The sequence below is a fragment of the Propithecus coquereli genome, unplaced genomic scaffold (genome assembly GCF_000956105.1).
Source record: "Propithecus coquereli isolate 6110/MARCELLA unplaced genomic scaffold, Pcoq_1.0 Scaffold164, whole genome shotgun sequence".
Classification (NCBI taxonomy): domain Eukaryota; kingdom Metazoa; phylum Chordata; class Mammalia; order Primates; family Indriidae; genus Propithecus; species Propithecus coquereli.
In genome coordinates this window covers 3,618,705-3,631,170 of record NW_012140969.1, presented here as the reverse complement: position 1 = coordinate 3,631,170, position 12,466 = coordinate 3,618,705, and the positions used below count along the sequence as shown (strand labels likewise).

Below are 12,466 nucleotides of genomic sequence, written 5' to 3'. Positions count from 1 at the left end.
CTTGAGAATGAGGAAACTTAAGTACAGAGTTAAGGAAGAGTAGCAAGGTGAGCTGAGACTCGAACCCAGGCAACCGAGACCATTAAGCTCTTCTGCCTTCATACTCCGGTTAGAACCTACTGCGTGCTTACTATGTGAGAGTGATTGCTTTGCACACCTTCCAGGCATCGTGTCATTTAATCTTTGCTCTGCCTTGTAAATTAAGATTATTATTTAAAAGATAAGGAAAGTGAGGCTCCGAGAGTTTAAGTAACTCGCCCAGAGCATGTGGTGTGACTGAGATTCAAACCCAGTAAATTCAATTCCAGAGTCTTGAATTATTACTGCAGGATGCCCTGAAGTAATGTATATAGAACCCAGCACACAGAAGACAATCAGTAGGTGTTCGGTTTCTCCGCTTACCACCCCTTTTCTGAGCCACAACTCCCTCATCTCTGAAATGGGACCAGTGACGTGTTCTCTCCCAGGGGAGTCGCTGTCATTAAGGGACCCTGCGCACAACATGATCAGCGCGCTTCCTTTCTGCTATGCATTTTGATCCTGGCCCCCAACCGTAAGTACCATCACTGATTGGCTAACTACTGTCATGTGATTCGCCCACCCACTGTGCCAATATGGCGGCGCCCAGGTCCTAATTTGGGAAATGTGCACTAAGACTAGTTTGGTTTTCTGTGTCACGATAGAAGGTGACGAGGAGCTGGGTGGCACGAGCAGGGATCCGGACTGGAGGCGGGCCCGCACGAGAGCTTCCGGCTCCGCAGAGGTCAGTCCCCCTGAAAACGGGGTGGTGTCAGCTTACTGGGGCCGCAGGGTCTCCTTAGTCCCTATTTTATAGATGTGAAGGACACTGCTGGCCCCGTAATACAGCTCTCTGAACTTCTCTCTATGCCCTCCTCCCACTCCGCCCCCCGAACCAGGCTTGGCGGGCAGAGGCGCCCGCGGATGTCCCATGCGAGAATCGTTCCGTGGCTAAGCCTCACTCTCCGCTCCGCCCGCAGTCTCTGTAGAGCTCGGTTTGCGGAGGGGCAGTCCCAAGGGCCGCTGAATCCATCAACGATGGAGAACGGCACTGGACCCTGCGCAGAAGAGCGCCCACGCGAGGTCCAGGAGACGACAGTCACCGAGGGGGCCGCCAAGATCGCCTTCCCTAGCGCCAACCAGGTCTTCTATAACCCGGTGCAGGAGTTCAACCGGGACCTGACGTGAGCAGGGATCAGGGGTCAACCTGGCTGAGGGGAGTAGTGGGTCAATGAGGATGAAGGGGTATGAGCTGATCCTCTGTCTCCTGCCAGATGTGCTGTGATCACCGAGTTTGCTCGCATGCAGCTTGGGGCCAAAGGAATCCAGAGTGAGTGGGGAGGTCCAGGCTCCTGGTGGGCGGGGGTCACACAAAGCTTTCTTCCTTTCTGGGCATCTCTCCCTGGAAACCCCAGAAAGGCTCCAGCTACATAGCAGGCCCTGGGCTGTGCTCCCTCAGCCTTTCCCTGGGGTCTTTGGGAAGATTTTCTTCCACTAATCTCCTGTATTCTGAAGATTAAAGGGAGGTTTCTCAGAATGTGGCTTCAATACCCCCTGACTTGTGCCTTTTGGGTGGCTGCAGTCAAGGTGCCAGGTGAGAAAGACGTGCAAAAGGTGGTTGTGGCCTTGTCGGAGCAAGAGGAGGAAAAGGTTGAACTGAAAGAGAGTGAAAACCCAGCCCCAGGAGACCAACCTCGAATAGCCGTCGTGGGGGAGATCTGTGAGGTGGGACCTGAGCATAGGAGGTGGCAGCTCTGGAATTTAGTGGGTGACAGAGGGAGGAGGACTCCTGGAGGGGGAGAGCCATAGGAGGTGGGTGATGGGAGTTCCCTGGGGCCCAGAAAAGGATAGAGATTGAGATGTGAGTGGGGCTCCCTGCTTACTCAACAGGAGGGCCTGCGGGTGCTGGAGGGCCTGGCTGCTTCCGGCCTACGTTCCATTCGATTCGCCCGAGAGGTGCCTGGACTCCGATCTGTGGTTGCCAATGATGCATCTGCCCGAGCCATGGATCTCATGCGCCATAACGTGCAGCTCAATGATGTGGCCCACCTGGTACAGCCCAGCCAGGCAGATGCCCGGTAGGTTCTGAGTAGCACAGCGTAGCACTAGAGCAAGGCTGCCTGGGGTCAAATCCTGACTCTATCATATTCTCCCTGTATGACCTTGGGTTAGTGACTTAGCCTCTTTGAGCCCTAGTTTCCTTGTCTGTCAAATGAGAACAGTAGTTTTACAGGGGTTGCTGTGCTGATTAAATAGTAGATAATGTGCCAGAAATAAGTAGCATTTGCATTTCCTCATCTGCAAAGGGAACAATAATAGTTCCCAGCCCATGGAGTTGTTTGGAGGATTGTGTCTTTAAATGTGTTAAAAGTCTATAAACTGCTTGAAACAGTGCCAGGCATGTTATGTCCTATATCTGTATTGGCTATTATCATTGTCGTTGTTATAGATGGATAGACTAAGGCCCATCTAAGGAAGAAAATCATGTAGTTAATAAACGGCCAAGCCAGGACGTGAACCTGGGAAGCTGGCCCCTGAGTTCACCGCACTGTAGGAGTTAAGATGTGTAGGGAACAGAGCAGGTACCTGGTGCAGAAGGCTGAGGACCTGGCCCTCTTGCACCCAGGATGCTGATGTACCAGCACCAGCGGGTGTCAGAGAGGTTTGATGTCATCGACCTGGACCCCTATGGCAGCCCTGCCCCCTTCCTGGACGCAGCTGTGCAGGCTGTGAGTGAAGGAGGTGAGGCTGGGATGATGCTGGGGTATGGAGCTGGGCTGGGGGTGTTTGGAGGGTCCTCACCGCCCAGCCCCTCCCCACAGGGCTGCTGTGTGTGACCTGCACGGACATGGCGGTGCTGGCAGGGAACAGCGGGGAGACATGCTACAGCAAGTACGGGGCCATGGCCCTCAAGAGTCGGGCCTGCCATGAGATGGTGAGGGGCCCTGCCAGCTGGCCAGGGAGATCAGGGGTTGGGCTCTGAGTCATCCCCCCTGCCCCCCAGTACACCTTCCCCCCCCTCAGGCCCACTCAGCTTCCTGCAGGCAGCCAGGGCCAGATCTATCCCAGGTTATTAACGATAAGTACATCTTTAACTGGCGTAGTTCCCAAGAGCATGAGCTCCTAATCGTGGTCATTTTGGGGCAGCGGCTTTGTCCAGGATAAGAGTGGGTGGTTACATTATTCTAGTATTTGTGTTATAACAACTTTTTAAAAAAAATTTTTTAAGGTAGTTTTTCCAGATCTAGGTTCAAATCCTAACTTTGCTGGTGGCTCTGGGCAAGTGACTTGACTTTGCCTTTCCGGGCCTCAGTTATTTTTTTGATTTTTGTTGTTTGTTTGTTTGAGACAGGGTTTTGCTCTGTTGCCTGGGCTAGAGTGCAGTGGTGTCATCATACCTTACTACAAACTGCTGGGCTCTAGTGATCCTCCTGCCTCAGCCTCCTGAGTAGCTGGGACTACGGGCACGCATCACCGCATCCGGCTAATTTTTTCTATTTTTTATAGAGACAGGGGTCTCACTCTTGCTCAGGCTGGTCTCAAACTCCTGGCCTCAGAGCAATCCTCCTGCCTCGGCCTCCCAGAGTGCTAGGATTACAGACCTGAACTACTGTGTCTGGCCTGGGCGTCAGTTTTTGCATCTGTAAAATGGGCACAATGATGGCCTGCTCCTATGGGGCTGCTGTGGGGATTCAAGAAGTTTGGGGCTATGTTGAGGGGCTGGGAAAAGAGGGGTCCTTGTGCTTGTTCCATAAGGGCCCTGTCATCATGTCAGTTTGGGAAATGTTTCCTTTCCCATGTCGGAGTCTCCTGGCAGCCCCGAGCAAGAAGGCCCCGGCAGTTCTGCAGCACCTAGTGTCCCCAGTTCTTGTCCACAGAGCCCTTGGGGGCCGGAGCATAGGTCCTCAGCCCACAGTACACACCACAGGCCACGCTGATGGTGCTAATTGAAATAGGTCCAGTTTATTGGGCCTGTGCCCCCAGCAGTGCCACAGAGAGACAGGGACTGTTGTGATTTTGCAGATGAGGAAACTGAGGCATATAGCGTTGGTACTCACTTGTTTAGGGTCCCACAGCCAGGACACTCAGGACTGCGTTTGGAAGCCAGGGATCCCACATCCCTGAGCATGTGCTTGTGATTGCTGTGTGTGGCTCCTGAGGTGGGGGGGATGGTGGAGGGAGGGATGATGCCCACCCCCTGCCCCACCCCCAGGCCCTGAGAATCGTCCTGCACAGCCTGGACCTCCGCGCCAACTGCTACCAGCGCTTTGTGGTGCCACTGCTTAGCGTCAGCGCCGACTTCTATGTGCGTGTTTTTGTTCGTGTCTTCACTGGCCAGGCCAAGGTCAAGGCCTCAGCCAGGTCAGCTTGGTCGGGAGAGGGGTGACGGATTGAGGAAGGAGACAGGGCCTTGCCCTGGGGGATCTGGGGGTTCTAAAGAGCACTGGGCCAGTCTGAGGGAGGAGTTGGGGTGTGGCGACCACACTGAGAACTCATGGCGATTTCTGGCTCCCCCCCAACAGCAAGCAGGCACTGGTGTTCCAATGTGTGGGCTGCGGGGCCTTCTACCTCCAGCGCCTGGGCAAAGCTTCGGGAGCCCCGGGCAGCCGGTGAGCCTGCGTGTGCTGGGGAGGAAGGTGAAGGGGTGTCCCAGAAGGTCGCCACCTTCTAACCTCCCCTCTCTGTGCAGGGTCAAGTTCTCTGCAGCCTGTGGTCCCCCGGTGACCCCCGAGTGTGAGCACTGTGGGCAGCGACACCAGGTAGGGCTGGGCCGGGGGAGGCGAGAGGGGCGCAGGGGTCCTGGAGGTCACAGTCCCTGCTCACCTGTCCCCTGCGTTTGTGTAGCTTGGTGGCCCCATGTGGGCAGAGCCCATCCATGACCTGGACTTTGTGGGCCGTGTCTTGGAGGCTGTGAACGCCAACCCCAGCCGCTTCCACACCTCGGAGCGGATCCGAGGGGTCCTGAGTGTCATCACTGAGGTGGGGGCCGGGCTGTGACAGGGAGGGGGCTCCCCCTACGTCCGCCCATCTCTGCTCAGGCCCATCCCTTCCACCAAACCCCTCGCAGGAGCTGCCGGACGTGCCTCTCTACTACACGCTGGACCAGCTCAGCGGCACCATCCACTGCAACACACCCAGCCTCCTGCAGCTGCGGTGAGCGCCCTCCTGGGGCGGGGAGGAGCCCTTCCTTGACTGCAGAGGCCTTTTGGCAAGTCACCCCATCGAGTCCAGGGCTTCTTGTGCACAAGTGCTTAGAAAAGAACTCAGAGAGGCCATGAGCCCTCGCCAGGGGTTAGTCAGCACGAGAAGTGCACCTGCGCCAGTCCATGCAACACAGGTCAGCCTGGGCTTTGGGGTCCAGCCTCCCCCTCACGATCCCTGTGGGTCCCCAGGTCCGCCCTCCTCCACGCTGGCTTCCGGGTCTCCCTCTCCCATGCCTGTAAGAACGCAGTGAAGACAGACGCCCCCGCCTCGGCTCTCTGGGACATCATGCGCTGCTGGGTGAGCGAGGCCAGGCTGACCACCTGGGGGTGGAAGGGCAGGTGATGGTCACTTGGACGGCCCTGGGAACTCAGCATCCCCTGACCTCTGACCTCCGCCCCCAGGAGAAGGAGTGTCCTGTGAAACGGGAGCGCCTGTCGGAGACCAGCCCGGCATTCCGCATTCTCAGCGTGGAGCCCAGGTACGGGCACGCTTGTGTGTAAGACAGCAGCGAAGCACACACAGGTGCAGATGACACAGACACTTCCCCTGTAGACACCTGCTCATTTTTCAAGTGAGATCCAGAATCCACTTATTTCTCCCACCCTGGTCCCCCTCCCCCAATCTGCCTTCGTCCCCACCATCTGTTCCCGCACAGTGGCCAGAGGGCACCTGTGCACAACTTGAGTCAGGGCACGTCCCTCCTCTGCGATACCCACCTCACTCTGTAGAAGCCCCTGGAATGCCTGTCCCGGGTACCCCCCACGGCTCTTCCCTCATCTCCTTCTGTCTAACATTGCACCCCCTCCCGTCTCTCTGTTCCCTTTACCAAAATGCTTATCTCCCACCCTGATACACAACGTAATTTACTTATTTCTGATTTATGCTGTTGCGTGTTTGTCTCCCCAACTAGAAAGTCACATTACCAGGGGAAGCTTTTTTTTTTTTGAGACAGGGTGTTGCTCTGTTGCTTGGGCTAGAGTGCAGTGGCGTCATCATAGCTCACTGCAACCTCACACTCCTGGGCTCAAGCGATCCTCCTGCCTCAGCCTCCCGAGTAGCTGGCACTACAGGTGTGCACTACCACGCCTGGCTAGTTGTTAAAAAATTTTTCGTAGAGGTGGGGTCTGTGTTGCTCAGGCTGGTCTCAAACTCCTGGCCTCAAGTGATCCTCTTGCCTTGGCCTCCCAAAGTGCTGGGATTACAGGCGTGAGCCACAGAGCCCAGCCCCAGGGGCAGCTTTCTGTCCATTTTGCTCACTGTGTATTCCCAGCACTGAGAACAATGTAGACACACAGTTGTAAAATATAAATGTTTATTAGATGAGTGAGACAATCCCAACGTGGGCAGATACCCTGTGCTGCCTGGAGGTGGGCAGACCCCATGGGCGGTCCATGCACACCCGCTTGGCAGCTGGCGGCTGCCCCCATCCCCCAACCCCCACTTCCCCAGGCTACAGGCCAACTTCACCATCCGGGAAGATGCCAACCCCAGCTCCCGCCAGCGAGGACTCAAGCGATTCCAGGCCAACCCGGAGGCCAACTGGGGTCCCCGGCCCCGTGCCCGGCCAGGGTGAGTGGCAGTGTTGTGGGGGTGGGGCTCGGCCAGGGCAGGGGAGGGTGAAGGCCAGATGGGGCTCCAGCTACCCATCCCCTTGCGCAGGGGCAAGGCGGCCAGCGAAGCCATGCAGGAGAGACGCCGGCTACTGCAGAGTAAGCGGAAGGAGCCAGCTGAGGACCCAGCCCAGCGGGCTGCTCGGCTCAAAACATTTCCTTGCAAGAGGTTCAAGGAGGTGAGGTGACACCTGCCTCTCACTGTGGGCAACAGGGGAAGAATTGGGGGAACTGGGGCAGGGCAGGCACTTGGGAGTGAGCTTCCCCTCCAGGAAAGGAACGCAGTGGGGGCTGTTGAGTGCCAGGTGGGGCTTCACACCTGCTGTCTTCCCACCAGGGCACCTGTCAACGGGGGGACGAGTGCTGCTATTCCCACAGCCCCCCAACACCCGGGGCCTCTGCTGACAGGGCCCCCACTGACTGCCCAGAGACCTCCAACCAGAACCCCTCTGGGCTTGGGGCTGCTGCTGAGCCTGGCATAGACTGAGTCAATAAAGAGATGTCACCTTCCTCTGATTGTCATTGGTCTGTATGGGGAGGCTGCCTGGGGTCGGTCTATCCATGTGCCCGAGGGGCTCTGCCCATCCGTCCAGCTGCTTTACTGGGGTTGGTGCCTCTGTCCCTCTAACTCCCTACGGGGAGCTGTGTGCATCTGCCCATCTGGGGGGTCGTTTGTCCCCGCCTGACTGGGGTGTTCTGTCTGTATAGGGGGATCCCCGTGCAGCAGGTGGCACTGAGTGCTCCCTGCCCACCTACCCCAGAGCCGGCGCCTGCGGTTCCCGAGGCGGCCGCGGGGCGGCAGCCGTGCGCTCGCGCCCGCGGGGCTTCTCCACCCCCATCCCCTGCCCCATCTCCAGCGCGCTCCGGCCGCGGGCACGCGCGCAGGCGGGCGCTCCAGCCAGGGAGCCCCCTACGTGTCCTAGCGCGGCTGCCTCCTCGCCGCCTGGTTTCTTTGGCCCAGCTCCCCCGGGGCCGCAGTGGCGGAAGCCGGACCGGAACCAGGCGCCCTATGCATCCGCTCCAGACCAGGTGCTTCCTGCCCTGCGGCCCAGGGGCTGTGCGCACAGCGAGGGACCCGCCGGCTGCTGCCCAGACACCCAGTGGGGAGGAGGAGCTGCATCTCCCCTTCCCCCCACTCCCAGAGTGAAGGGTTAGAGTTCTGGGGCAGGATCCCGTCTCTGCCTCTTACACCCTTCGTCCCCATCAGTAAAAGGAAGCTAATCTGAGACCCCATCTTGTAGGGTTAACTCACACGCTTGAAACTCCCGCTCTAGTTTCCCAGGGAGAAAGCAGTGGAGCTGTAGATTGTGGAGACCTGGGCTTCACTCCATTCCTGAGAGGGTGGTGGCAATGTCAGTGCTGGGTTCCTTCCTGGGGGCTCCTGCAGTCACCCAGATACACAGGGAGCAAAGCATGCCTGACCCAGGTGGGTGGCAGCCGTGTGGCTGCTGCTACCTCGATAGCTGTGACCAGAGCTTGTCCCTTTGTGAAGTTTCAGGGGAATCTTAAATTTCACCCTGCAGGTGCTGTGGGGTGTGGGCCAGGGACCACAAAGTTGGGGCTACGTGATCCTGTGGCCAAAAGGCCCAGAAGTGTGGGGACCCTTTGAGGCGTCTACTAGAAGGTCACACCAGCCCTGGCACCCCTCGGAAATGCTACACTCCCCCACCCCCACAGCCGTAGCACTTCCTCTCACCCTCCTGGGCCTGGAAATGTGTTGTGGATAATACACTGAGGGCCCAGGACACCTGCCCAGGCTGGACACCTAAGTACAGACTGTTAGAACTGTCCCCCCTCCGGTGCCCCACTGCCGGATGGGGGTGGCAGAGAGGCCGGGAGGGGCTCTGTAAAAAGAGGAACCAGGCCGGGTGACGAGAAGGAGGGGGCCCCTGGTCATGCGGCCCCAGCGGGGCGGAAAGGGCCCTCCCTCACCATCAAGCACTGACACTCGGGCAGGGGGTGTTCTAAACCAGAGGGCAGACCCAGAGGCTTCCCTGCCTCAGTTTACCCGCTACGTGCATCCGGGCGCTTCCGCGGGGGTTGGGCCCTGAGGCCAGGGTCCCCAGAGGGCCTGGGCCCCTCCAGTGCCTGGGGGAGCGGAAGGTGAGGACCTGAGGGGTGACGGGCCGAGTCCTGCCCGCGCCGGCCAGGGGCGGGGCCGGGAGGCCCGCGCTCCGCGATCCCCGCCCGCCGGCTTCCTCCGGGGTCAGCCCGGCTCCTTATCAGGCGCGGCCAGGCGGCCAGGCCCTTATCTGCGCCGGCCCAGCATCCTCCGGCCGCTGCTCCGGGGGTGAGCAGGAGGAAACCGGGCCGCCGGGGGGCGGGGAGAGGGCGGGCCGGCCCGGGAGCCGCTCACTTTCCCTCGGGGGACCCACGCCACCACCGCGGCCGCCTCGGCCCTGTGGAGCCCAGGAGGAGGCGCGGCCCAACACCGGGCGGAACGGGCGGCCTGGAGCGCAGAGGCCGGACCTGAGCGGCACAGTGGAGCGTGGCCTGACGCTGGAAACTGCATCCTGGCCCAGACTGCCGGCCCCGACGGCACAGAGCCAGGGCACTCACCAGGCTGCGGGAACAGCGAAGGGGTAAGAGGGCAGCCGGCCTGAATGAAGGAAGGTGGAGTATCCTGGGGGGAGGGAGGGAACTCTGCCTGCATTCCTTTGTTCATTCATTCATTCATTCATCAGCAGGGACCCACTACCTGAGGGGCCAGGCCACCCTCCTCAGGGCCTAGCTTAGGAAGACAGGCAGAGGGCCAGGAGTCCCACAGAGTCCCCAGAGTCCCACCCCAGGCTCTGGAGCCAGGAGTGAACAGGGATGTCAACGCAGCCTGCAGAAGTGTGGATGCTGATGTGGGTGGGGACCCCAGAGCCAGAGGGAGGATCGGGGCATGACTGGGACTGGACTGGGCAGTGTTTGGGGGTCCTGGGGTCAGCATTTGAGGTCATTGTGTCAGCAGTGGGGTCACAGGGTTAGTAAAGGGGACATTTTCAGTGGGGTTGGGGGTCACTAGAGCCATTACTGAGAACCTTCAGGGTCAGATGTGGAAGCAATGGGAAGCAGCTCAGGTCATACCTGAGGTGCAGAGGGTCAGCCTGGGGGGGCGGCGGTCAGTGAAGGGTCAGAGACAATCTTGGAGAGATTCCAAGGTCACATGGTGTCAGTGAGTCAATGAGGGGTCTCAGGATCATATTTCTAGATGTGAGGGTGACAGGGCCAATCTTGGGGTTTCAGGGGGATCCCAGGATCAGTCAGGAGCTTCCTGCCTGACCCCTCTCCAGGCTGCAGGTGAAAGGGAATTCTGGAGGAAGGGAATTTTGCTCAGATAGCACTCCCTGGCTCCTCAGTGGCCACCCCCTGGTCTTGTGTGGGACCCCCTCCCATTCCTGGCTGCTTCTGGGCCTGCCCCCATCTGCCTCTGCCCACTGAAACCCCCTCACTCTTTCCCCCTCCCCCTCCCTCCCATTTGAGGGCTGGTGGGCTAAGCAGGTGGGCAGGTGGCACCCTGGTCCTCCTCCCCACTGGCTTCCTTCCTTCCCACAGGTGAGCACCCCCACCTCGGGGTCCATGTGCCCGCCCCAGGCCCAGGCAGAGGTGGGCCCCACCATGACTGAGAAGGCAGAGATGCTGTGTGCCCCCAGCCCGGTGCCCGCCCCGGCCCCTAAACCTGCCTCACCTGGGCCCCCGCAGGCAGAGGGGGTGGGCCACGGAAGCTCCTCACCCCCCAGGCTGCCCCCTGGCGTGCCAGTGATCAGCCTGGGCCACACCAGGCCCCCAGGGGCAGCCTTGCCCACCACAGACCTGAGCACCCTACGGCCCCCCCTGCTGCAACTCTCTGCCCTTGGAACCGCCCCACCTGCCTTGGCCCTACATTACCACCCTCACCCCTTCCTCAACAGGTCAGTGGGGAGCTGGGGTGGGGGGTGGAGGGAATTAGGGGCCAGGGTCGTTGCCCATAAGGCATTAGTGACCCACAACCCCTTACAGTGTCTACATTGGGCCGGCAGGACCTTTCAGCATCTTCCCTAGCAGCCGGCTGAAGCGGAGGCCAAGCCACTGTGAGCTGGACCTGGCTGAAGGTGAGTGTGGCTGCACCGAAGGACTGGCCGTCTCTGTGTGGGACTCACGTCTGTCCCATACCCATCCACGGGAGAGGGGCTTCCAGTGCACACAGAGAACAGCCCACACAGGTCATAACCCATGTGCAAAATCAGAGTCCCCTTGCCAGCTCCCCAAAACCACCACCACCCAACAAGCCAAGCCTCGTAGCCACAAAGAGACACTGCAAAACAGAGTATGCCACAACAGGGCATGGGAGCCACAAAATGACAGCCCCACTGGAATGCACAGCCACGAAAGAGACAGCCATAGCACCAAAGTCACACAGGAGACAGCCACAGGACCGTAACCACTGGTGAAACAGCCACTCACCCACAACCACATGGCAGCGTCACACACAACCACAGCCATCAGACATACCACGAGTCAAACAGCCACACAAGACACTGACAGAACCACAGTCACAATAGGACCCCTCAGATCATGAGCACAGGCAGCCCCACACGGGTACACTCAGAATGAGGGGCCACAGGGACAGGTCCCCAGACTTCAGGGAAAGGGAACTTTCCCTAGGGAATCCCAGCCATTGATATAAACGTGCCGACAGTCACAGGTACAACAGGCCCCTGCTGTCCCCAGCTTGGGCTTGTGATGATCCTTGTGGAAGCGCTCATGGAAAGGGGAACCACACGTGGATCCCTTGGGTGGAGAAAGCCCAGCCCACCGCCTGGGTTTAAGTCCGCACGAGGGTGCCGCGTGCCTGAAGTGAGGGCAAGAGGGGGCGCCCTCTGGGCCTCAGTGCCAACCCTGCCCCCCTGTCCTCAGGGCACCAGCCCCAGAAGGTGGCCCGGCGCGTGTTTACCAACAGCCGCGAACGCTGGCGGCAGCAGAACGTTAACGGTGCCTTCGCCGAGCTCAGGAAGCTGCTGCCAACGCACCCGCCCGACCGGAAGCTGAGCAAGAACGAGGTGCTCCGCCTCGCCATGAAGTACATCGGCTTCCTCGTGCGGCTGCTGCGCGACCAGGCGGCCGCCCTGGCCGCAGGCCCCACCCCGCCCGGGACCCGCAAACGGCCGGCGCACAGAGTCCCAGATGACGGCGTCCGCCAGGGGTCAGGACGCAGGGCCGAGGTGGCCGCGAGCTCGCAACCCGCGCCCCCGGCCGATCCCGACGGCAGCCCGGGTGGGGCGGCCCGGCCCATCAAGACGGAGCAAGCGGCTCTGAGTCCGGAGGTGCGATGACCCCACGCGGCGGCGCCTCTGAGCCGGAGGGCACCGGGGACTCAGCCCGGGCCGTGGAGGAAAGGGCCGACGATGCGCTGCGCCTGCTTGGGAGCAAACGCGCCCGAAGAGGGACCAGTGAGGACGACCCTGGCGACGGGGCAAGGTTTCGGGGGTCTGAAAGGGTGACCGTCGCCCCCAGGAGCCCCGCAGACCCTTTTTTAAGAACCACCCACCGCCCGCTGGAAGTGGCCTTGCCCGTGTCCCCTTCCCAGAGGCGAGGTCGGTGAACCAACATGGTAGTGCGGTCATTGGACCTAAGTGGTGTCTCTTTTTTCCTGGCTGGGGTCGCAGTGG

General features: G+C 60.0%; 2 protein-coding genes across 4 annotated transcripts; both read left to right on the top strand.

The window, feature by feature from the left end:
- The first annotated feature begins 424 nt into the window (after nt 1-424).
- Nucleotides 425-7,339, top strand: TRMT1 (tRNA methyltransferase 1 homolog (S. cerevisiae)). 3 transcript variants are annotated; one of them, XM_012641464.1, is made up of 17 exons: nt 425-553; nt 684-1,202; nt 1,293-1,348; nt 1,601-1,743; nt 1,909-2,096; nt 2,645-2,760; nt 2,841-2,953; nt 4,232-4,380; nt 4,542-4,628; nt 4,709-4,778; nt 4,864-4,998; nt 5,087-5,172; nt 5,412-5,520; nt 5,625-5,701; nt 6,673-6,792; nt 6,883-7,012; nt 7,171-7,339. In XM_012641464.1, the coding sequence occupies exons 2-17, from the start codon at nt 886-888 to the stop codon at nt 7,318-7,320; spliced, it is 2,046 nt and encodes a 681-aa protein (XP_012496918.1). In that variant the 5' UTR covers nt 425-553; nt 684-885; the 3' UTR covers nt 7,321-7,339. The 3 variants fall into 3 exon arrangements, with proteins under 3 accessions (XP_012496918.1, XP_012496919.1, XP_012496917.1); XM_012641465.1 differs by lacking the exon at nt 425-553 and having other exon boundaries at nt 625-763; nt 999-1,202; XM_012641463.1 differs by lacking the exon at nt 425-553 and having other exon boundaries at nt 625-1,202.
- A 1,450-nt stretch (nt 7,340-8,789) lies between these two features.
- LYL1 (lymphoblastic leukemia associated hematopoiesis regulator 1) lies at nt 8,790-12,425 on the top strand. Its single transcript, XM_012641372.1, has 4 exons — nt 8,790-9,415; nt 10,374-10,729; nt 10,818-10,909; nt 11,715-12,425. The coding sequence occupies exons 2-4, from the start codon at nt 10,398-10,400 to the stop codon at nt 12,128-12,130; spliced, it is 840 nt and encodes a 279-aa protein (XP_012496826.1). The 5' UTR covers nt 8,790-9,415; nt 10,374-10,397; the 3' UTR covers nt 12,131-12,425.
- Nucleotides 12,426-12,466: the final 41 nt, after the last annotated feature.